Source organism: Mustela nivalis (assembly GCF_964662115.1).
Source record: "Mustela nivalis genome assembly, chromosome: 10".
Classification (NCBI taxonomy): domain Eukaryota; kingdom Metazoa; phylum Chordata; class Mammalia; order Carnivora; family Mustelidae; genus Mustela; species Mustela nivalis.
In genome coordinates, this window is record NC_139029.1 from 99,082,794 (window position 1) to 99,108,187 (window position 25,394).

General features: G+C 43.3%; 1 protein-coding gene across 9 annotated transcripts in view; it reads right to left on the minus strand.

Moving 5' to 3' along the window:
- CD101 (CD101 molecule) overlaps positions 1 to 25,394 on the minus strand; it is a 47,173-nt gene that overhangs the window by 13,565 nt on the left and 8,214 nt on the right. For 3 of the 9 annotated variants that reach the window (XR_014299886.1, XR_014299887.1, XM_082688020.1), the window contains exons 1-7: positions 23,570 to 23,689; positions 14,502 to 14,882; positions 12,767 to 13,183; positions 8,019 to 8,405; positions 4,246 to 4,629; positions 3,153 to 3,557; positions 132 to 542 (exon numbers count right to left, since the gene is read on the minus strand). Coding sequence is in view for 7 of the 9 variants with exons in the window: in XM_082688020.1 (XP_082544146.1) it covers positions 132 to 542; positions 3,153 to 3,557; positions 4,246 to 4,629; positions 8,019 to 8,405; positions 12,767 to 13,183; positions 14,502 to 14,882; positions 23,570 to 23,612 (2,428 nt within the window). In the remaining 2 variants the exon portion in view is untranslated. Of the gene's footprint in view, positions 1 to 131; positions 543 to 3,152; positions 3,558 to 4,245; positions 4,630 to 8,018; positions 8,406 to 12,766; positions 13,184 to 14,501; positions 14,883 to 15,027; positions 19,027 to 22,190; positions 22,260 to 22,286; positions 22,466 to 23,569; positions 23,718 to 25,394 lie in introns of those variants that run through there. The other 6 variants (XM_082688017.1, XM_082688022.1, XM_082688021.1 and 3 more) reach the window with 6 other exon arrangements.

The following is a 25,394-nucleotide window of genomic DNA, read 5'->3' on the forward strand; positions in this document are numbered from 1 at the left end:
TGTAGGTAGACACTCTTCCTATGACCCTGGGTCATAGATCTACCTTCACATAACCACTCTAGAGAAAAGCTGCCCAAGAAAGGATGGAAATCCTATAGAAAGACATGTAAGAATACACTTGCAAGGTTTACCTGTGGGCCTGAGTTTCAATTCTGTCAGACCCGACTTCTTTTCTCCAAGCTTGTGCCAAGTGCCATTTGTAGACAAGAGCCATTCCTCCACAGTGCAGTGGTACTTGCCCTGATCGCTGTCTTCCACATTCAAAATGTTTAGCTGAAACAAGTCTTGGGAAACTTTCTCGGGGTAGAATTTTTGTTTTCTCCTTGGGGTGTGAAATTCATCCCCATATTTTACAACATTGGTTTGGTCCATTTGCAGGATCCTCAGCCAGATTGCGTTAGTGGAACTGGGAAAGAAGTACCAAATGACGGCTAACTGAAGGTCTCCAGTGGACTGGGACAAGATGCTACATTCTATGTTGGTGTTGGAGTTGATGAGGATCTCTCGGACTTGACTGCTTGAGTTCACTTGCAGCTTGCTCTCTAAATTAAAAGAATGGTGACAGTAACTTTTGTTACTTCACTAGAAAATAGAATTTTAAGGTAGAAGGGACATTAGAGGTCAACTAAGGCAATGCATCCTACATTCATTGGATATAGGCATTCCCTCCTGCACAGTCCCACTAACTGCCCACAAAGCCTCTGGATAGCTCACCAACTGACAAAGCAGTTCGTTCCATCTTTGGACATCACTGCCACTAGAGAATTCTTTCTGATGTCAACTTGGATTTTACCACTCTGTACCTTCCAGTCACTGGTCCTGGTTCTACCCTTAGCTGGCAGAGTAGGATAGGGAACATGGGGCAGGATGGAGTGTCATACAGAAAACCAATCTCTTCCACGTGGTAATGCCTCACTAACAAAGCCTAGATATTTTCTCTTCTGTCGCATTTTATAAATCAGTGAGAGAAAGTGGCCCTATTAATGCTTTGTTTGTGTACTCACTCTCCAGAATACTCCTGGATTTACAATTTGCTGACATGTCCTTGCTTGTTTTTGCCTTCAAACATGGGTAAACAAGAGGTAGTTGTAGGTGGGCTATTAAAATTGTATGTCTCTTTGAAGCCAGTTAATGGGAATCTCATACAGATATGGAGTCAGCTATCCTTTTACTCTAGCAGCTTTTCTGCTCTATCAGAAAGAAGATTGCTACAACCTGCTTTCCAAACCTTATTCTAACTTCTTGCTGTTATCGCTAATTCTACTTTTGTAATGGCTTCTTGAAGTTGCCAGGAGGTCTCTTTCCTCTTCCTTCAACAAATATGTATTAAGCACACACTGGGTTATGTGCCAGACCATTCCAAGCTCTGTGGATACCTCCATCAGCGGGTTCACAGTCTAAGGAGAAACTAGTACAGGCACAGAAGTTTACAGATCACAACACTGTGTCAGCCAAATGTGACACAGGTATGCAGAAATGGCTGTCAGAGCCCAGGGCAGGACTATCTAACTCAAATATGGCAGTGGGGAGAGGCTTCCTGGAGCAGAGATCTCCAGGCTAAGTTTTAAGAGTTAATAGGAATTTGTCTGGTGGAGAAAAGGTTAAAGAGTTCACACAAAACCCATGACTTGAACACAGACTAAAAGTGAGGGAGAACATAGAGTATTTGAAAACCTGCAAGTAGTTTAGTGGGGCTGGAGCTCAAATTCAAGATGGAAAGTAGAAGATGATGCTGGAAAATCATAATGTAAAGACATAAATGTGCCAGGTTATAAAGGATCTTGCAAGCTGTGCTATGGGAGTTTGGATAAGGTGGTAGGGAGGCGTTGTGGTTTCTCACCTGGGCCACTGGTGGTGGATTGTATATACATGGAGAGCAGTGTAGGAGGAGTAGCTTTGGAAGAATAAAAATAGTGCATTTATGTTTGGACTTCCTAAGTGTAGATATGCCTCAGAGCTAACTGCATAACGAGTCTGGGGATCAAGAGGAGACTTTCAGGATAATGGATTTGAGAGTCGTCACTATATAGGTTGAACCAGGGGAAGGAATAAGCCCACTTCAGGAAACTGTATAGACTGAGAAGAAAACAAGCTAAAGCTGAAACACAAAGGAATGGATCTGTGAAGGAGGAGACCTCTGCAAAAGAGAATGAGAAGAAACAGAGTGTTAGGAAAGAAACCAAGAAAATCTTATGTCATGAGGCCAAGGAAAAAGAAAGTTTCAAGAAGAAGGGATTGGGTTGATGATTTTAAATACCACAGGAAGGACAAAGCAATTAAGGCATGAGTTAATCAACAAGGTGATTATTAAATGTCGCTCAGCAGCAGAGAGAATAATGGCTGCCACCATGTCTGACCATCCTCTTGGTACGTCAGGCACTGTCCTGGGCACATTACATATATCACCACCTTTACAGTGCACAACAGCAATTTAGGGATGAAGTACCTAGACTAGGACAGACTGAGTGACTTGCTCAACGCTAAGCCACTCACTGGTGCCTGTCAAGTGGCAATGACTTCAAAGTCTCTTGAACACAATGTCTTTAGAGAACAGAAGTCATAAAAGAAGATACGTTAACCCAGCATGACTTTGCCCAAGGTTGTGTCTTACTTTTTTTACCTCTGCTGTTTCACCAGCTGATGAGGTAAATTCTATTTGACTATAATCAGATATTCTCTCTTTACATTAACATGTTAAATCAAGAGGATAAATGTATTCTAATGGAATTGACATTATCCTTACCAGTAGGGGAGACTTTGCAAACATTTAATGATCAGTAAGGCACAGGCAGTGACCAATCCAAAGAATGCCTCCCTCCCGACCAGAGCTGGTCCAAGAAGCCCCCTGTTGTGCCACATGATACCTTTCACTTGCTGGGTAGTGGGGACTTATGGAAAGAGGGGGATGGTGCCTGGAGCAACAGTAACTAGTAGTCTGTGTGGAGGTATGTCAATGCTTTAACAACAAGTATGGCTGTCCCATGTGTACTAACTTCATGTTAGCCTGGATATCGGTTTTATTCAGTGCTAACTTACACAGTCAAAACATGGGGGAGGAAGGTATTTTATGTTTTAATTCTATAACTTGCCCCAAATAAGAGAAAGGTGCTTGTTTGATTTTAAAGCAAGGATTAATTTCCAGTGGTGTTTACCTGGTAGAGCGATGGCTATCATCAGTGAGTGAGAGATGGCAGAAGCTCTTGCGGGGCTGCTTGTGCATAGGGAATTTCTGACATAAACTTCGACTTTACACTGATAGACTCCTGCTTCTTCCTCAGTGGCATCATGGATTAGGAGTTGAGAATGAAACGAGGACTGGAGAACGTTTGTCTTCTTTTGGAACTGAGCTAGGTCTTCCCCCCACTCAATAGTGCCATTATGGGTGACTCGAACAAGTAGATGAAAGACTTGAGATCTCGATGGCTGGAACAGCCACGTCACAGTGAGTGGCACCCTGAGGTTGGCGTAGTCAGCCTCCACTACGCAGGACAAGCCAAAGGTCTTGCCTAATTCTACTTTGGGCTGACGGCTCATCAGCTTAATCCGTAAACTTGACTCTGTGGGCAGAAAAACACGGGAAACACCAATGCCAATATGTTTATCAAATCAAAGTTCTCCTACCTACCGCCTCTTCATATGGAACCATGCATTCATACATGGGGAGCTCCAAATATTTGGGGCTAAAAGTTGACTCATGGTACAGTCTGTCCTGAATTCTGGTTTCAGTTTTCCAAAGTTGATCCTATTCTGAGAGCGTTCCTAGCGGGAACAACAAACCGGCAGGGTTTATCCAGCCTGCCGCTTAGACAGCTGCTACTGAGTAGGTGGAGTGCTCTCCCCTCCCCAGCCCTACCCCTGGATGGTGGGCCTCCCCTGATTTCCACTCGTGGGCGCACAGGCTTGAAGAGATTCTGCAAGCCTAGAGCTGCAGCTATAGAAGCCTGGATATACAAAACTCACGTCCATGGGCACAGGTCCTCTATACGTCCACTCTAGCTCATAGGCTTTTTTGTTTAGCTCCGACCAACAACCAACAAGTGGCACCCTACACATGATCCTTATAAAGAGGAGTAAACTTTAGAGACTGGTGGACAGACATGGCAGCCAGAGACTATGCTCTGTGTCCTGGGGTGCACGTGCCACAAGGAGGGGTTTCGGGACGACGCACAAATTCCACTGCATCCCACTGTCAAGAAGGTACTGCTGATATATTTAAGTTTAGAACAGGATTTCTTCGACACTTACCCAGAGACTTGACAGTGACTGCCAACTTCTGAGTCCAGCTCCGACCTCTGGAGTGGCTCTGGGTGCCCTCAGACACTCGGCACTCGTACACACCGCTGTCTGTGATGCTGGTGGGGCTGATCTCCAGCTGGAAGGTGGCCCAGTCCATTTTCTCCAGCCTCATGGGGCCCCGGTTGTTGAGTTGCTTGTAGGAGGCCCCCAGCTGCACGGCACCATCTTGTTGCATACTGGCCACCAACTCCGGCTGTGCCTGGCCTTGTGGGAGGTGCCACCATTCCACGGACAGGAGACTCACAGCCCCATCTGCCTTGCAAAGAAGCGTTAATGTCTCTCCTTCCCACATGGCTTCCTCCTTGTTCTTGGTGGATAAGACCACATTTCTTGCTATGGGTTACAGATTTGAGAGGAAAAAGAAGTATTTCAAGTAAATGAAAATTTTACTAAAACACAGTGAAATCTCTTTAATTAGGCCTTGACTGGTTTGTGACAAATCAGATCAGGCTGTTGACTGTTCTTACCACCCCCAGAAAAGAGATTTGCTAACCACTTAACTAGTGGCAATAAGACAGCAGAAAGAATATCAGGAGCACTTATTTACACTTAAACAATTTATAACTTGCCTTTATTTTTAGTGCTTTGTTAAATCAGCCCTTCATTAAGAACATCTAGTTGGGAAAACATCTGGTAATATTTTGTTAGATTAATTAGGGTGGGTGTATGAGCCTAAAAGTAACAAAGCTGTGTTTATTTAAATTTTTAGTCTTTTAGAATTTTATATTTCATAGATCAAAATGACATTGCTCTCCCTACTTATTTTTCCCCTAATTAGTATGTGTTGTGAACAGGAAAGGAGTATTGGTAATTAGATTTCTTTTCAAAAACTACCATTAAGGGTACCCTTAATGGGACTTTTGATTCCAGGTTCATGAGTTCGAGCTCCACCCTGGTTGTAGAGTTTATTTAGACAACAACAACAAACAAAATACTGCCATTAAAAACAATTACTAGAAAAGAAAAAACAATTACTTGGGGGTTAAATACACAGATAGATACATTTCCCTTCTTCAAATCACATATTCTCATACATACACTATTGGTTGAAGGGAGATCCTTCTTTTATCTGAACTATAATGTTAAATTACAAAATATAAATGGCTTCCAGATGGGAAACTCAGAATGTATAGAAATGCAAACACTCATTCAACAGACACTTCCCGTGCAAGGCTTTGTCCTGGGTGCTTTGTGGGCAAAGCAAAGAGACCTCAGTAGCTCATGCATCTCAGGTTTAAGGCCAAGGTCCTGGGAGTCAGAATTTATCTGGGGCAATACAGTTGTCCTCCCTGACCCTTGATTTTCTTTCCTGTATATACAAACGTAATAGTAGCACCTACCTTATCTCATTGCTGGGATGACTAAAAGTGGTACTCACCCAAGGGTTTAGCCTGGCTGGCAAGGGAAAGTACCCAGTAAAGGGGAGCTATTAGCATTGAGAGCACTTTCACTTAGTGAAAGTGAGGTAGTTCAAAGCCAAAAGATAGAAAACAAAATAGAATTGGGATGAGAAATCTCAATAGGATCTAAATGAATTTGCAAATTGTTTTTCCCTGCTGGGGAAGGAGCTGGGTCTTCTCCAGCTCTATGTATATACGTAGATGAGGTACAAAGGCAGAATGAAGCCTGATGTCCACAAGTACATCCAATACATGTATTTAATATTTTAATTATCTAATAATGCAATTAAATAAATGATAATTATTTAATAATTATTAGTTAGATAATATTTAATATTCTATATCTATATCTTTATCTGTATCTGTATCTATATATGCAAACCTACTTCCAGATTTTGGGTAGTGAAGGCAGGATTATACTTAAAGTTCTTTTCAAGTTAAAAATAGACTCAAACTGAAGTTTAGAAAATAAAGAGGAAATTATTACTCATAATCTCACGACTTGAATGTAACCATTATGGTTAGTTTCAACTAACATCAATTTTTTTTTTAAAGAAAAAAAATGAGGACTCCTTAGTTCTTTACAGTCATTACTGCCTCTTGGTAAGAAGTAATAATCTTATCAAATACATGTAAGTTACACATTCACAGTGGTAGTGAGTACCCCCTTCTGTTTAAAATATTCATAAAATATGAGTTTCACGATAAAACTGCTCAGACTTTGGTTTGACTTTCAAAACCGAATGCTCAACAGAATCCTTAATAAATTTGCTAATAACTTTTTCTGTTTCCACATACCAGGCCCAGTTTGGACTCCAGCCTACACAAAGAACTATATTTCGCTTTGGAAGACCATCCTACGGACAGGCTTGTGATCTGAGGACCACAAAGCACACCTTCAGGTCCCTCTGGCACAGATTCCCATATGCCAAATTTAAGAAAGTTTTACAGATCTGTTTCAGCAGAGACTGAGATGAATGAAGCCGAGATTACGCTTCATGTAAATATGTAAACCCACCCACACAGTTCTTCCTGAATCCTAGAAAGTCAGACCAAATGTTTAGTGTGAAAACTAACACCAACACACTTCCTGGCGTGCCATCCTAGGCCAAGGCTTGTGCTTCTTCGTTGCTTGCAAACGGGGCAACAGAGAAGAGCATGAAAGGGAAATTGATCTATCTTTGGAGATGCCACCAATGAGCAAGTGAAAACGAGAGTATCTTTATTTTTAGCTAGGTTTTGTTTTGTGCTCTTGGGCAGTGGATGCTTCTAGGCTTTGAGTATAACACCCAGTCCAGAGCATCCTAACATATGTTGTAGATTTGTCTGTTTTCTCTGCACACAATAAACACTGAGCGTTCACCACGTTTAAGGTTGTCCAATCTTCATAAACTTGAAACAAGAGCTGAGTGGCCTTCCATGTCCATGCCTATGGTAGCTACGTGGACCTGTTTGGACAGGCACCTCGCATTATAGCAAAATGCAGGGAATTGAGTCTGCCTGCTATCATTTACCTCTTCATTTCTTATTCTGAGTCAGGCTTTGATGCAGAATTAACACGTACTCTCATTCCCTGTATCAGGTTTAAGCGAACAGAGGATGGACAAAAGACATCTGAAAGATGTTTGTGGGGCGGGGGGGGGGCACAATGCAGGTGTTTCATCCACAGGAAGGAGGCCAAGTGTCATTCTTTCCCCTCACCATACTTGCATCACACAGACAACAAAGAGAAGACGGGGGTTTCATTAACGCTGGTGCTTTCCGCGTGGAGAAAAACCCAACGTACATAAATGAGGACTGTTGGCAAATAGAATCAAAGAATCTAAGACAGCAAGAGGGGACTTCAGGGCAATCTAAATGTATGTCATTATTTTATATTTAAGGAAGCTGAGATTTAAAGAAGTTAAGCCTTGGATCTGTGGTCACAGCCTGTTTAATGGTCCCGGAATAAGACCTAGGTCTTCAGCCAGTTTGGTGTCTTCTCTTTTTAAAAAAAAAATTTTTTTTAAGATTTTATTTATTTATTCGACAGACAGAGATCACAAGTGGGCAAAGAGGCAGGCAGAGACAGAGGGGGGAAGCAGGCTCCCTGCTGAGCAGATCCCTGGACACTGGGATCATGACCTGAGCTGAAGGCAGAGGCTTTAACCTACTGCACCACCCAGGCGCCCCTTGGTGGCTTCTCTTAAATCCACCTCAGAGTGATGGGACTGACACTGGACTCTCCAGGGGTGTGTCTGCTGTGTCCAGGGAGGCAGCCTGGCCTCACAAAGGGCGGAAGCAGAGAGCAGCCCGGGCATGTCTGGCTCTGTCTTCACATACCTGCTGGCTTCCTCAGGTGCACGTGGCTGTCTGGGGACTGCTTGCTCTGAAGCACCTGCCAGGAGCCCATCGGAGCTCTTGCCACCTCTGCCACGGCGCAGCTGTAGGTGCCTTCGTCCTCGGGTTCCACAGAGAAGATCTTGAGATAGAAAGCTTTGGGGCTTAACTTTGAAACCTGGAGCTGTCCTTGACTTGCTCTCTCTCTGTAGTCTCCCTTCAGGTCCAGAACACCCCCAGCGTCCATGCGGGCCATCTCATTACCATTGAAGAACCAAATGCCCTGAAGCCATGGGTCCCGGCTACCACCTACAACCAGGCAGACCAGTTCTAAGGAATTCCCTGCAGTCCATGCGCTCTCAGCTGAAATGTTGATGTGAAAATCTCTCACTAGGAAACAAAAGCAACACAGGTGTTTAGAGAAGCCTGGGCATCTGTCCTTTCAGGACCACAGAGAGATAATACCCCCTGTAATGGTAGTGTGGGGATTGCATTTCATGTGGGAGTCAAGCTCTGAAGAGGAAGTCAGCCAAAGCAATGCCTAGAATCAAAAATGTCCTTGCCTATTCCTTCAGTCTTTCAGGAAGACCAGCGCACATAGCTTTTCTGATTGCAATCCTATTAAGCAAGATGTATGCATAGAAGTATAAAAAGTAGGGTATATTTTTTGAATAAAAAAATATAAAATATAATATGTTGAACTGCTATAAACTGTGACTGCTTTGCTCTCTTTTTGGGGGGGCTAAGACTATCCAGTGGAATTTTCCTAAGTTAAAGCCATGTGACGTGACGTATGACAAATCCACAGCTAACTTAACACCTAATGATGAAAAGCTGAAAGTCTTTCCTCTAAGATCAGGAAAAGACATGGACGTCCACTCTCACTAGTTCTATCAGACATAGTACAGGAAGCCCTAGCCAGAGCAGTTCGTCAGGAAAAAATAAATAAAGAACATTCAAGTCCAAAAAATGAAGAAAAATCATCTGTTTGCAGATGATGTGATCTTATATATAGAAATCCCAAAAGCCTCCACCAAAAAACAGTCAAAACTAATGATTTCAGTAAAGTTGCAATATACAAAATCAATATACAAAAAAAAAAAATCAGTTGCATTTCTATGCACTAGTAGACACAGTATTGGAAAAAGACATTGAGAAAACCATTTCTGCAGATGGCCAATAAACACAATGAAAAGATACTCAACATCACTCATCGTCAGGGAAATGCAGATCAAAACCATAATGAGACATCATCTCACACCTGTCAGAATGGCTATTCTCAAAAAAGACAAGAAATACCAAGTATTGGAGAGGATGTGGCAATAAGGGAACACTTTTATATTGCCGATAAGAATGTAAATTGGTGCAGCCAATTTGAAAAGAGTAGAGAGATTTCTCAGAAAATTAAAAATAGGGGGCCTGAGTGGCTCAGTAGGTTAATGGCCAACTCTTGGTTTTGACTCAGGTCTGATCTCAGGCTCTGTGCTCAGCACTGAGTTTGCTTGTCCCTCTCCCTCCTCCTCTTCTCCTGTCCATGAGCTCTCTCTCCTTGCCTCTCTCCTAAATAAATAAAATATCAAAAAAAAATTAAAAATAATATTACCTTATGATCCAGCTGTCCCTCTTCTGGATATTTATTCAAAGAACATAAAAACACCAAAAAGATATATGCACCCCTATATTCATTGCAGCATTATTTATATTAGCCAAGATATGGAAGCAGCCCAAGTATCCATCAATGGATGAATGGATAAAGAAAATGTGGTATATATACACACACACAAAGAATACCATTTAGCCATAAAGAAGAAGGAGATCTTGCTATTTGCAATAACACGGATGGACCATGAGGATATTATTCTAAGTGAAATAAAGACAGAGGAAGACAAATACCACATGATTTCACTTATATGTGGACTCTAAAAACCAAAACAAATGAACAAACAAAACAAAAATAAACTCTCTATAGAGACAGAGAACAGGTTTGTGGTTCCCAGAGAGGAAGGGGGTTGGGGAGTGGGCAAAATGGGTAAAGGGGCTCAACTATATGGTAATGGATTGTAACTAGACTTACGGTGGTGATCACATGAAGTGTATACAAGTATTGGATTAGTATTGCACACCTGAAACTTATATACTGTCCTATACTAATTTTATCTCATTTTTAAAAAAAATCTCACTTGCAATAATGTCAAAAAGAAGAAAATACTTAGGAATAAATTTAACCAAGGAGATGAAAGACATGTGCCCTGAAAACTGTAAAATATTGATGAAAGAAATTAAAGGTACAGGTAAATGGAAAGATGTCCTGTGTTCCTGGGTTGGGAGAATTAATAACACGTGTTGGTGAGGATGTGGAGAAATGGGTGTGGAGGACACGCTCTGTTTTCGGGGAGATAATGTTATAGAAATGGTGTGGAGGGGGGCACCTGGGTGGCTCAGTGGGTTAAGCCTCTGCCTTCGGCTCAGGTCATGATCCCAGGGTCCTGGGATCAAGCCCCACATCGGGCTCTTTGCTCTGCAGGGAGCCTGCTTCCTCCTCTCTCTCTGCCTGCCTCTCTGCCTACTTGTGATCTCTGTCAGATAAATAAAGAAAAAATCTTTAAAAAAAAAAAAAAAGAAATGGTGTGGAGGTTCCTCAAAAACTAAAATAGAACTACCATATAATCCAGTCATCCCTTTTCTGGGTATATAGCCAAAGGAAATGAAGTCAGGATCTCAAAGAGACATCTGCATTGCCATGTTTATTATTCGTGATAGCAAAGATATGGAAACAACCTAAGTGTCCACTGATGGATAGATGAATGAAGATAATATAGCAAATATATACACATTGAAATATTATTCAGCCATGAGAGAAAAGGAAAGCCTGCCATTGTCAACAACCTGGATCCCCTGGAGGACATTAGGCTAACTGAAATAAGCCAGACACAGAAAGACAGATACTGCAGGGACTCACTTATATGTGGCGTCTGAGACTGCTGAACTCATAAAAGCAGAGAATAGAATGGTGGTTGCCAGGATCTGGGGGGTAGGGAGTAGATATTGGTCAAAGGGTACAGAGTTTCCATTACACAAGATAAGGTCTATAGATCTATTGTATAGCATGGTGACTGAAGTTAATAATACTGTGTTGCATACTTGAAATTTGCCATGAATAGATAGCTTAAGTGTTCTCACCATACAGCACAAGCACATGCCCACTACACACAGAAAATAACAAGGTGAGATGGTGGATATGTTAAGTAGCCTGATCGTGGTAATCATTTCAAAATGCATATGTGTATCAAAACATGCACACCTTAAATACATACAATTTTTGTGAAAATAAATAAGAAAAATAAGACTGTTTTACATAAAAAACTGTTCTAAGAAGAGGAAAAGCACATGAGATACGTCCTCACAGAACTCACTGAGTGTAACTTGGACCCTTAAGAGCAATAGGACAGGATGCCTGGGTGGCTCAGTGGGTTAAGCTTCTGCCTTCGGCTCGGGTCATGGTCTCAGGGTCCTGGGATCGAGTCCCGCATCGGGCTCTCTGCTCAGCAGGGAGCCTGCTTCCTCCTCTCTCTCTGCCTGCCTCTCTGCCTACTTGTGATCTGTCTGTCAAATAAATAAATAAAATCTTAAAAAAAAAAAAGAGCAACAGGACAATTTCTTAATGAAAGAGAGTAACTATCCTCCTAGGAAGGGAGAAGGAAGGAAAAGGAAAGGAAGGGAAAGGAAGGGGGAAGGGGAAGGGGGAAGAGGAGAGGAGAGGAGAAGAGAGAGAAGAAAAGAAAAGAAAAAAGGAAAGGAAAAAAAAGAAAAGAAGCCTTGAGTGATCCACCATTGGATAACTGCTTTTAGTCTGGATATATACAGCTTTTGCAACCTCTTCCTGTTGGACTATAGCCCATGTAGAGAAACCAGGAATGACAGCTGAGCCTTCCCGCTTGCTTTGATGAAAATGCCAGTGGATCATGAAAAGTAACACCATCCCAAACAGGAAATGGGGTCAGATGGAAGGAAGTCCTGGCAGTGACTAAGATAAGGCTCCACGATGGAAACTGCTAGAGCTACTCTGAGGCCCAGGGGTCTGTGGTGTGGAGGCTTCCAAGAGACACACCTGCTTCGAGCACCAGCTCCACCTCTCACCAGCAATTTGCCTGTCTGAGGCTCAGGTTCCTTGTTTTAAAAATGGGGAGTCAACCGCTTGCCCCATAGGGCGAGGACTAAATTAGATAATATAGATAAAGTAGGAAATGTAGATTAAGTGCTTATACAGGGCTTGGCAAGGGTGGTAACAAAACCATTTTCAGGCATGCCTTGCAGAACCTACCTAACCATTCAACAGATCTTATCCCATAGAAAACCTGCTATGGACAGACCCAACGCCAAATGTCCCTCTTCTTACTTATGCTTCCCAGATGCCAAAACCCAAATGTATTTAAACTTTCTAAATGCTTTTTTTTTAAAGATTTTATTTGTTTATTTGACAGACAGAGATCACAAGTAGACAGAGAGGCAGGCAGAGAGAGAGAGAGAGGGAAGCAGGCTCCCTGCTGAGCAGAGAGCCCGATGCGGGACTCGATCCCAGGACCCTGAGATCATGACCTGAGCTGAAGGCAGCGGCTTAACCCACTGAGCCACCCAGGTGCCCTCTAAATGTTTTTTTTAAAGGCATGACTGAAGATCAGAAAAACACCAAAAAGATACCCCATCAATACCCACTATCAACATACTAACGAGTTTCTTGAGAAGATCATTACCTATGGGTTGGATCCTCAGAGCGGTTTGAGCTGTCCGCTTTCTCGCGATTGAAGTCCAGGTTTCATCTGGATCCTTTATCCATTCGGTGGCCTCACAGAACAGCTGGCCTTGATCTGAGGGCTGGAGGCTCCCTATGGACAGCCTGAAGGTGGCGACCCCAAGCTTGCTGAGCTGGACGTCACCAGCCGCAAACCTCTCTGTATACGAGGGCCCAGGAATCAACAGGAAATCTTTGGAGAGGGAAATAATCTCAGTGATTTGGTTTCTTTCTCTGTCCTGCATCAGGTACCAGGTGACAGAGAGGTGGGTGTGCTGAGCTGAGGCTTTGGCTGCTTCGCAGGTCAGTTCTAATGATTCACCTTCCTCCTTAATGAGGGTCTGGGAACTCATGGTGGCAGAGAGGGTATCTGGAATAACTGGAAGCAAAGGAACAATGATAACTGACTGGCCCAGTATCCTGCCAGACAAGCCTGCTCGGAAGGAGATGGCGCCCTCACCCACCATCCGTAAAGCACCTACTTGGAGTTGCTTTTCCACTAGCCACAGGCTTTCCTTATTGCCAAGGGGAACATCGGCGTCTGTATTCAGAGTCTGTGGAACTTGGCAGAACTAATGGCTTAGTGATGTACTGACCCTGACTTTACGTTTTTAGCTTAGGCAGTGACCAAATTAGCTACTCAGACACAGAGTATTTAAAAGGGAAGAGCACTGGGAGCCAGAAGACCTAGATTCTGGACCTAAATCTGTCCCTATTTGACTACAGGAATTGGAGCAAGTTGCTTCATTTCCTGATGCCTTAACCTGCTTCTTCGTGAAGTTCTGAAATAATCTCTTATAATCGTTCAGAGCTCAAATGCAGCCCTTACCAAAGTTTTGATAACCATCCTACTACCCTCTAACTGTGTTCTTCCTCAGAGGAAATCACACAGCCCAAGCTTATGGGAAAGCAACACTTAGATTCAATCAATGAGTATTTACTGAGCAGCTACCCAGTGCTACCCACCATGCTAGGGGCTGAGATCATGATTCTGCCGGAGCTCGAGGTGAGGAAGGAGTTGTATAAGCAGCCAAATACCACATACACTAGAGGAGTGCTAATAATAGTGATGTGAATAGAGCATTAGGAGGAAACAAAGATGGGAATTTTTGCCTGAGACAGGACGGATTTCACAGAAGAGGTAAGAGCTAAACTGGGTCCACCAGTACATGTGGGTTGGCTAGATTGTAAAAGGGGTGCCAAGGTATTCTAGGCAAAGGGGCAAAATGGTAATTGCAAGGACTATGAACCTCTCTATGTAAATCTGCTTGAGATGACTAGCTTGGGAATATTCATTTCCAACTGAATGACTTACCACTTGACCTTATTAACTCCAGCTCTCTTACCAAGTTAACGTCCTGCCCCCAAGAAGAGACAGGACATGGGAAGAACTCTCAGAATTTTGTTTGATGCTGTTGCTACGATCACCCCATGGCTAGCTATGGACCAAACCTTTGGAAGATCACATGCTATCTAAATCTTGGCAGTGGGCCAAGTTGACCAGAAAGACAAACTGAGTGTTTGAGAGAAGGGGAGATGCCAATGTGTGACCCATCTGCAAAATACCCAGAGGGCTTCCAGGGTTCTCTTGCCAAAGCAAGGACATGACTCGAAGCCCCGTCACACGGCACAAGGCATTGTGATGGTGGGGCTCTGGCTTCTGGGGGCTGCCGGACGCAGGCGGGCCCATAGCTTACCAATTAGCCTAGTCTTCGCGCTGTAATTGCCATAGTATCTTTCATCCGTGTTCGGTGTGTGACACTCATACTCGCCAGAATCCTTCAGCTGGGGCTCTGAGATGTGCAAGAAGACCGAGTTGCCCCGGACCCTCTCCACATAGATCTCCCCGCTTCGCACCCGCTGTGCGTACACCACATAAGAGAAGCTGGCATCCTTGGTGCTCACGATCTGGATTTCTTGTTTCGGGGTTTTAGGCAGGTAAACAGACCACTGGAAATTCTGCTCAGCAGGTCCCTGGTGGCCCGTGACATTGCAGCCAATGCTGATAGGGTAGCCCGCGACCCGAAACAGTGGTCCTTTCTGGATGGTTACCTCCCTCTGGCCAAGGCTGAGCTTAGCTTGCAAGGAAGAGAAAGAACGGGGAATAAAAATAGATTAGCGCTCCAGTCCCCAGTGTGCCACCTTATTGCAGCGCCCTGTATTAGAGTTCTAGCAAATGAGATCACAGGTTATTAGCTATAATCAACTCAAATGTTCATACACCTCTTTCAGGTTGAGAAGCAGTGGAATGGCTTGATGAGTTCCTGTTCTTTCATAACTTCAACTTCCATAGTAAGTCCCAATCACGTTAAAAAAAAAAAAAGGTGAGCTTCAACAGAATGATAACTATTATAACTAGTATAACACCTAGTGCCTGGTGTTATCTAAGGGCACTTATTTCAAAGTCAATATGAGGAGCACCTGGGTGGCTCAGTTGTTAAGCAGCTGCCTTCAGCTCAGGTCATGATCCCAGAGTCTTGGGATTGAGCCCCACATCGGGCTCCCTGCTCAGCGGGAAGCCTGCTTCTCCCTCTGCCACTCCCCCTGCTTGTATTCTCTCTCTCACTATCTCTGTCAAATAAATACATTAAAAAATCTTAAAGTCAATATGATGCACAATAATTCACCTTTTACATTATTTTATGGGATAATTCAGCAAATTCTTCCTTCTGACTCTCATTCCTGGCTACCTGTTGGGCCGTTCTCTCTGAGATGGCTGGAGAGGGGAAATCTACCCACAGCCTGTGGTGCCACACTTTCTCGGTCTTGCTAGTTCGTTGGAACTATTTGTAGCTCCTGGCCACGTCTGATGCAGGACTAGCTAAAATTAGCAGCAGAAGAGGCAGCAGCACTTCCTTTCTATACTGTGGAGGGTTTTTTGTTTTGTCATTTTTAAAAGAACCACTACAGCTTTATTGAAAAGCTTCATAAAAGACGGCCTGTCAAGTCTGCCAGAATCTGGGCTCAAAGTCACCTTAGTTCTTCTCTCACCAAAAGCAGTCAGTTGGGATGACGATGAAGTGTTTCCTGTTGAGACAAATCTCAAGTATTCAGTTGCAAGGAGAAAACATTCACAAATGACAAAATTTTCTTTTGACGTGCACGTGTTCAAAATCAGACACTTTGCAGAAATGAAAAATGCATGTGTTTATGGATTAGGCTAATATTAAAGGCTAGTTTGTGTGACAGAAAGAACAGAGAGCAAATGACAGAGTTGCCCAAGGGTGAGCACGATCTTTCACTAGGGGCCTGGGTCCCAGTGGAAGGAGAAGAGGAGGGGAAACACCTCAGAAGAGTCCCACACGGAGCAATTGCTGGCATTGTGGGATGAACAGAACAGAGCTCCGAAGAAGACATGGGGAGAGGGTGCCTGGGTGGCTCAGACGGTTAAGCATCTGCCGTCAGCTCAGGTCATGATCCCAGGGTCCTGGCATCGAGTCTCAATTCGGGCTCCCTGCTCAGCGGGGAGTCTGCTTCTCCCTTGCCCTCTGCCCCTCCCCCATGCTTGTGCTGCCTCTCTCTTTCAAATAAATGAATAAAAATCTCAAAAAGAAAAAAAAAAAGAAGGTATGGAGAAAGCAGAATATCTGCTGAATTTTGCAAATCCACAAGAACAGCAAGTAAAGGAAACCAGGGTGGAAAAAAAGTGAGAGAAAGGAAAAATGACCTTATAGAGATCATGTAAGGCTAAGGAGAGGAATTTTGGAATGGAAACAATTCTGAGAGAAGAGGGACTACACAAAAACCAGGGAGAAAGTTCGAGTGGTCATTTGAGGCAGTGCACTAAAAATTGCCTATTGAATGCTTCATGCAAAACTGGAAAACAAACATACATCCAACCAACCACACACACTTCCAGTAACAATTAAAGTATAACAATTTATTCGTAAATCCCAGTTCATGTGATATATTGATATTATGCTCTTTTTGTAATAAATCCTGAGGGATAGAAGGAAAAAATGTAACTTACTACTTACCAATTATTGAACAGAGAACTTAAAACATTTTCAACAATGCCAGTTAGACATATATCTCAGAGAAATGTGTGTGTTGGGCACCAGGCTACGAATGGAAAAATACCCATGTCAACACTGTTCATCGTAGCCCCATCTTGAGACTACTGGTATGTCCACCAGCAAGAATAGACATACTGTGGCATATCCATAAAACGAAATATTACACAGAAATGAAAGCGAAAGAATCCTAACCGGTTGTAACATGGATGATTGGGTTTAATGAAAGGGACCATATGTTGAGATTTTTTTTGACGCACTACAGAATGATTCCAGGATTTATCAACTTAAAAACAGGCAAAACCACACTGTATCATTTAGTAAATGTGAACAGAAAACCACTTAAAAAAAGAACAAAAGCTAGGAAGTGGTTATCAGGGGAGTCAGGACAGTGATTGTGTGTAGGGGGGATGGTAGAGATCTGGAGGGGGCTCATGACACAGTGAGTGGGTACTTCTAGGGTCCTAGCAATCTTCTGTTTCTTGACCTGGATAGTGATGACATGGTTTTATTTTTTTAACTTATTTCCTAGTTTTACTAACTTTTCTTATGTGTTATATTCCACAACAAAAATGTTTTTAGAAATAGGGTTTCTGAGGTACCACTTTAGTGGTATGTTACCACAGTGTTATTTTGGTCGCTAGGCAACACTTTTCAGTATCTTCCATGGCATCAGGAGATGGGTACCATATCTGAAACATTTTACTGTGTAAACTAGCACCCTATCTTCTACTGCCTTATTTGCCAATTCAATAAATACTTTTTCAACAACTTATAGTATTTCTGATGCTTCAGAAGCTAAGACAAAAAGATGAGTTAGGGATCATCTTTGACTTTGTGAATTTTATAATTTAGTCAGATAGGATGGTAGTCCTCTCTCTGTAACAGGGAGATGCTAAGAGTGCTTTAAGGAATTTGAGGGAAGGAGAGATTACATTTTGAGAGGAGGGAAACAAGAGAGATTTAAGGAAGAGACCGTTTGAGAAGTGGAATTTTAAGAATTGGAAAGATTATGATAATTCATGACAAGACTGTATGAGTAGGAATCAAAAGACTTGTTTAGGAATTAGGGAGTGATAAAATGGATTGGGGGTGGTGCCTGGGTGTCTCAGTTGGTTAAGTGACTGCCTTCAGCTCAGGTCATGATCGTGGACCGAGGATCAAGTCCCACGTCGGGCTCCCTGCTGAGCAGGGAGCCTGCTTCTTCCTCTGACCTCCTCCCCTCTCACGCTCTCTCTCTTTCTCATTCTCTCTCACACATAAATAAATAAAGTTTTAACAAATGGATTAGGGGAAAGTTTACACACATGAAGATGAATGAAGGAGGTAAGGCTGGACAGGAATTTGGGGCCCAAAGCATGAAGTTCTTGACTATCACATCTTAAAGTTTGGATTTGACTGATCAAGTGATGCAGGATCCACTGGAAATGTTGGAAAGGTCTTAGGAAAATCAATCTGACAGCTGTTTAGGATGACGGAAGTTAGAAATAAACATTAGGGGGCGCCCAGGTGGCTCAGTTGGTTAAGCAGCTGCCTTCAGCTAGGGTCATGATTCCAGGGTCCTGGGATCGAGCCCCACATCAGGCTCCCTGCTCAGCAGAGAGCCTACTTCTCTCTCTCCCCCTCTCCCTGATGCTCTGCTTACTTGTGTTCTCTCTCTCTCTGTTAAATAAATAAAATATTAAAAAAAAAAAGGAAATAAACATTAGGAAATCATGGTAGCCCAGGAGAGAAATGATTGCTGCAATCGGAATGCAAAGAAAGCTACTATAAGAGCTACTGCGGAGATAAAATCTAGAGAGTTTTTTAGTGACTTGGATGCTCGGAGGTAGAAGAGGTGGATGGAAGGATGGATGGCTGTTAGAAATCGAAAATGATGGCAAGTTTTGTGAGGTTGACTGAGAGAATAATGATTCTCTTAATAGAAGTAAGGGTATCACAGGGCACCTGGGTGGCTCAGTCAGTTAAGCGTCTGACTCGTGCTTTCTGCTCAAGTTATGATATCAGGGTTGTGAGATCAAGCCCTACTTTGGGCTCCGTGCTCAGCACAGAGTCTGCTTGGGATTTTCTCTCTCCCTCTGCCTCTGCCCCCTGTTCTCTCTATAAGGAAATAAATAAACAAACAAATAAATAAAATCTTTAGAAAAATAGAAATAAGGGTATCAAGAAGAGACTGTTGTGTTCAAAGGTAAGGGAGAAGATACTGCATTTGATTTTGAAAATACTAAATTTGAATACCATAAATTAAATAGGAAGGATATCCAGCAAACATTGGGAAATAACATTGAAATAATATATATTCTATATATGTGTTTATAGATACATAAAAGTATAAATTAAGAAATAAATATGTTTTTTTTTAAATTTTTTAAAAAGATTTATTTATTTATTTGACAGAGATCACAAGTAGGCAGAAAGGCAGGCAGACAGAGAGGAGGAAGCGGGCTCCCTGTTGAGCAGAGAGCCCGATGCGGGGCTCGATCCCAGGATCCTGGGATCATGACCTGAGCCGAAGGCAGGGACCTTAAACCACTGAGCCACCCAGGTGCCTCAATAAATACGTATTTTTACTTTGAGGTCTACTCAACCCTTTGAAAATCTTTGTAATCTAGTCCTTTTAAGAAGTCTGTGATATTCCCACATTTAGCAAAGTCAAACTTGTAAATGGCTGAGCCTGACTTGAAACTAGATTTGTAAATGTGAAATCCCTGGCTGTCTCCATTGCTTCTCACCATTTCCTGTGAATGCCTGTTTATAACCACAGAAGGTTCTGGGCCACGGGCGCAGATTAGGTCACAGCACTGGGCAGTGTGAGGGAATAGAAGGAGGAGGGCTAAAGAGAGATTTCTAGAGGGTCTCTCTGTTTAGGGGATAGGATGAGGAACACACCTACAGAAGGAAAAGTGAGGGAGATAGGAGAGCAGACAGGACATAGTAGCTTGGAAACCAGAGGACGGAAAAATGTTCCACAAAAGGGCTTGTCTGGGGGTCACCTGAGTGGCTCAGGCAGCTACCTTTGGCTCAGGTCATGATCGCAAGATCCAGGGATCAGCCTCACTTTGGGCTCTTGCTCAGCAGGCAGCCTGCTTCTCCCTCCCCCTTCCCCTGCTTGTGTTCTCTCTCCCCCTCCCTCTCCCTCTCTCTCTCTCAAATAAATAAATAAGTAAATCTTAAAAAAAAAAAAAAAGAAAGAAAAAGAAAAAAAGGTCTTGTCTGCTTGTTGAAAAGCTGCTGTGAGGGCAAGGACCCTAAAGTCAGGGGACAGTCCTTTTAGTTTGATGAGGACGGTATCAGGGGAGATCTTTGTAAAAGAGATTTCAACAGAGCGGAGGCCGAGGATTTCAAGGATAAGAAGCGACCACAAGAGGTGGGAACTTCTTCGAGAAGTTTTGTGGAGGCAGGAAACAGAAGAATAAGGTGGCAGCGGGCAATGGCAGCTGAGAGGGGAGAAGCAGGGTGGGCCACCAGGTGTGCTTAAGGGCAGAGGAGCTGCAGAGGGGAGATGGACCGTGAATGGAGGAAGGCCCCACAGAGGCACGAGGTCACGAACACGAGCGGGAAGGTACCGCTTTCTCAGAAAGGTGAAGCAACAGCACGGAAGTATCACAGGTATTTTTGAATGGTCCACAGAGGTCACTCAAATGGCTGTGCACTGGGGCCATTCGCTGAAGCAACTATTTTTATAAAGACATTCTCTGTGGGAGATGTCCCTATCTCTCCTCCTCAGCAGTAAAATACTTCAGAGGACTGTTCTGTTGCTTTCTCTCCTAATGGACGGAGGGTGAGAACCCTTTGCGTAAGCAGCTCAAATTCTCACTGACTGACGAATATACAGCTGGGCCCTGACACACCACACCGGGGCCAGGCTTTTGAAACCCAAACAATTCTTGGATGATAATGGGATTTTCTTTCTTTTTTTTTTTTCCAAAAAGATCACTGGGATTGCCAAATTTACCATTACAATATTATTTAAAGGGAGGATGTTAGGTTGATCATATTAAATGGCCCATAAATGACCACTTTTTAAAAGGATTTGTTTATTTTGACAACGAGAGAGAGCGAGCACAAGCAGGGAAAGTGGCAGAGGGAGAAGCAGACTCCCTGCGGAGCAAGGAGCTCAATGTGGGGCTCGATCCCAGGACCTTGGGATCATGGCCTGAGCCGAATCCAGACACTTAACCGACTGAGCCACCCGGGTGCCCCTATAATTGACCATTTTTGATACACAAAAATAGCAACTTCAAATGATTCCGCATTATACAAAACCTACCCAGAGAATATCAAACACAACAAGCAACATCTTACACGTACACATACAAAAACCTTATGCCCTTGAAGGTGGAGAGAACTTCCAACCCAAAACAATCTCTTCTATGAATACAGTCTCTGTAAGATTAGAAAAAAATGGGTCTCTCCCTAGGTCCCTCCTGCATTAGTGGTTTTTCTATGGAAGGAAGCTAGTCAGGGTGAAGGGAGACAGGTCTAGATCAGGGAGGCCAAGCTGAGTGCTAAGTCCATGAGCTCGTTCACTGATAACATTAATTCATTGAGCGCTGTATTCTGGCAGAACTAATCAGTCTTTATGTTTATTAAAAAATTAATCTAGGGGCGCCTGGGTGGCTCAGTGGGTTAAGCCTCTGCCTTCGGCTCAGGTCATGATCTCAGGGTCCTGGGATCGAGCCCCGCATCGGGCTCTCTGCTCAGCAGGGAGCCTGCTTCCGCCTCTCTCTCTGCCTGCCTCTCTGCCTGCTTGTGATCTATGTCTGTCAAATAGATAAATAAAATCTTTAAAAAAAAATTAATCCAGACAAAGTATACCCTTGCTAAATAGTGCAACCAATCAATTGATCAGCATTCAACTTCTTCCCTTATTTATAATTTTGCCTCCATAATTGTCAGGACAAAGAGCAGGCTTCCAAAGTTCTTTCGAGTTGCTTCCTGACTCATATGCCCTTTACATAAAAACCATGGTTCTATAAAAAATGAGTGCTTTAAAGGGAGTCAGTACTTAGAAGCAAGAAATACAGGTCCAGTTTGGATAATTGTCTATGTGGGTTTAAGAAAAGCTTCCAGCTTCCCTTTTTTGAACTTGGTTACTACTTGCCTTCACCCTGGGCTTCCAGTCTGCTCACCAGAATTAAAAAAAAAAAAAAAAAAAAAAAAAAGAAGTGTGTGAAGGAGAGAATTTGCAATGTCTGACTTGTTGCACAACACACACCCTGTTTTCTACTCTACACAAGCTAAACACACAGTCCAAATACACAAAGCATGTTTACTTAAGAATCACCCTCTAAATACATACATACATACATACATAAAATTTTAAAATAAATAATCACACTCAGCAACTGAACAGGACAAATTGGAACATACCAGCCACCGACCTGCCCAGCCAAGCCAGTCTGGTGAGCATCCATCCACCCAGCCACTAACCTAGTCTCGTAACTAGCCCCACAGGCCCCCTCTCACCCCATCAGGTCCCAGATCTGATCCGTGCCTCACATGATCTACCGTCTGCTGAGACATGAGCCCCGTTCGGTTCAAGCCGATGTTTACGAAGCACACCATTGTGCTGAAGGCTGTCACTTCTTCATGTGTTAGCCACAGCTCTGGCCACACTGCTGATTAAGTTCACTTAGTTCCCCTAACTTCCCACTCAGGTCCCCGTGTGAACTCCGTCTAGTCTCCACAGCAGTTCTTAGCCTGAGTCCACACTCAGGATTCAAGGCCCATAAACTCAAATTGGGGAAAAAAAAAAAAAAACCTACATCTTGATTTTTCACTCGTCTTAATGAAAATTTAGCATTTCCTTCAGTCATGAAGGTAGACAAACAAAGCAGAGATGTTCACGTTACATTACTGTTGTTGAAGACATCTTGAAACATGATTCACATTCATTACACCTTCAAAGTTTGGTGGTTAACAGACCACCTCTAGATCTTGCGATGGAACCACCAAGAAGCCAGTAAATGACTACATCACCAGTTAAAACGATACCAATAATTGCATTTAAGTATGATGGATTTCCCCTATAATCCTATGCATTTTATTTTAGGCATTTTACAAATTATCCTAAGGTGGGATTTATAGGCCTCGCCACTAAAGGAACCCATAACACACAAAAAAGTACCTGTTACCTGCTCTGGAATGATTCCATTCCCAGAACAGGTCATCTGTTCTATTACAAATCTCCCCATTCCTCCACGGTTATATGTTTAAGTGCTCCTGGGCCAGCTAAGACCCTCCATGTGCCCTTTAGCAGAGCCCGGTGAATCTTTCAGCCCCTTCTCAGTCCTCAGATCAATTCCCACTTCTCCCAGGGATATCCAGAACTTTCTTTTAGCTTTGCCTAAAATTTCTAAGTGCTCTCCTAACTTTCCCTTCCATCCATCCACATTCCCAAAGAAAATACATCAGATAAGACATGAGGTCACCTCTCAGTCTGGGCAGCTGAGGCCTCCACAGATGGGTTAGCCGAGGAGGATAAGGTAAACTCAGGGCAGCATAGACAAATGTGAACATCGGTGGGCCCAGGTTCACGAACTCAACCAAGCACCGCATCTCTCTAGAACTCAAGTGCACTGAGGTAAACCAGGACACCGTTCTTGGTTAAGTCAAAAATTAGTGCCTAAACTCAAAATGTGTGGCACAATTTTTGCCTTTAAATACCAAATTGTCCTCCTCCACCACCCAACAGCCTCCTGTTGACAAGCTCCTGGGACGACAGAGACATGCAGAATTATGACACTTACTCAGAAAGAGAAAGAAAGATGCCACATGTGGGATGTGTGCCATTTGGCCCAGTACAGACCTTTCCTCGTGGTGTCACTGAAGTTGCTCAGACACTGAGTGACAAACACTGTGCTCTCGCTACAAAGGTAAAGAGGAAGCCAATGGTGTGGTTTGCAGCACAATGGGAAACACAGATGGCTTGCAAAGAGCAAAACCGTTTGCATCATATGGTTCTTTGCTAATCATTCGAATCTGGGTGAGAAAAGTGAGTGATCTTTATGGGTAAGTAAGCGTATACGGATGAAAATAAGAAAAGATGGGCCTCATCCTGGCTAAATGTGCATCATTAGGTCATGTAGTAAACCGGATAAATAAAAAAAATCAAGCAGAAATGTTCTCTTCTTAATGCCTCCCTCTCCTTCCCCCTTGGAAAAAAGGGTCAACATGAATGTGGGGAGATACAAGGTGGTAGTAATGACGATGGTCTCTTGAGCCAGGCTGCCCAGGTTGGTATGCAGGTTCTGTTTTCAATAGCTGGGTGATCTTAGAGAAGTTACTGACCCTCCTCTGTAAAACGGAGATACTAATAATATGTACCCCATCAGGCTGTGTGGGTTGAATGAACTCATTCACATCAAGCACTTAGAACAATACCTGGTACATAATAAGTGCTCAATGAGTATCAGCAGCCATCATGTGACATTTAAGTGTGTCTTCATCTGCCCAAGATGGGCCTGGCACCAAGGATGGCGAGTAAATACCTAAATCTAACAGGTGCCACTGAACCCAGCCCAACTCAATCCTAACTAATCCTGGAAGACAAGACCATATAAAGAGGAGCTTATCGAAGACAACAGATTTCTAGGTCAAGGCTACATCTAGATGGGCCAGTATTAAACTGGTGTGCTTTGGGCCACAGTTTCAGGCATATTCCCACTCCATCCACCCACTGAATCATTTTTTTAGTACTGCTATGTGCTGGGCGCTTCAGTAAATTCTGCACCTGTGAAGATGTTAACAACCCAGTCTTTGTTCTCAGGAAGCTTCCACTTCATCAGAGACCCACAGTGCAATGTTGCAAGCACAACCATCAATGCAGCTCCTAAAAGGAGTGAGAAAGGTTGGGGAAGAGGAGGGAAAGGCAGGATGGGCTGGGTTGGGCCAGGACAACTAGGGAGGAAGAGAGGCAGTTACAGCTGGGGAGAAGCAGCCTAGTGTGAATAATGATGCACAAGCCACCCCCTCCTGTTTGAGTGAAGTTTGAGGTTGGTCTACAAGGTTAGGCTGGGGCAGATCTTACTGGGCCATGCATGCCAAGCCTAGGACCTTGGCTTTTATCCCACAGAAAAGGGGAGATCTGAGGTCTTCTTCTTCTTCTTCTCCTTCTTCTTTTTCTTCTTTAGGAGGAGAATGGCCTGATTGGATTTTTCCTTTTGAATTGAATTCCATGTTGTGTATTGCTAACTAGTTGAAAGATGAGGGAGGGAAGCAAGGCTGGAAGCAGGAAGGCCGCCAGTTACAGGATTTTTGTAGTTTCCCGTATAAGCAATGATGAGGTCCTGAATTAAGTCATTTAAGATATTGCAAAGGAATATCGATGCCTTTGGAATTACAGGGTAGCCTCTCTGATCTTCTACATGGGATGGTGGAGGCAATCAGGAGCATGACTGGCTCTCACACAAGGTAAGTTAGGTGAGGTGGCCTAGGAGAAATACGAGTAAAGAGGTACGGACATTTGAAGGAGGGAGAGAGCACAGCTGATTCGAGGAGAAAGGGAAATCAGGCCAATCTTCAGGGGAAAGGTAACATTTTGAGACAGTTCTTACTTTCCCCATGGCCATTCTA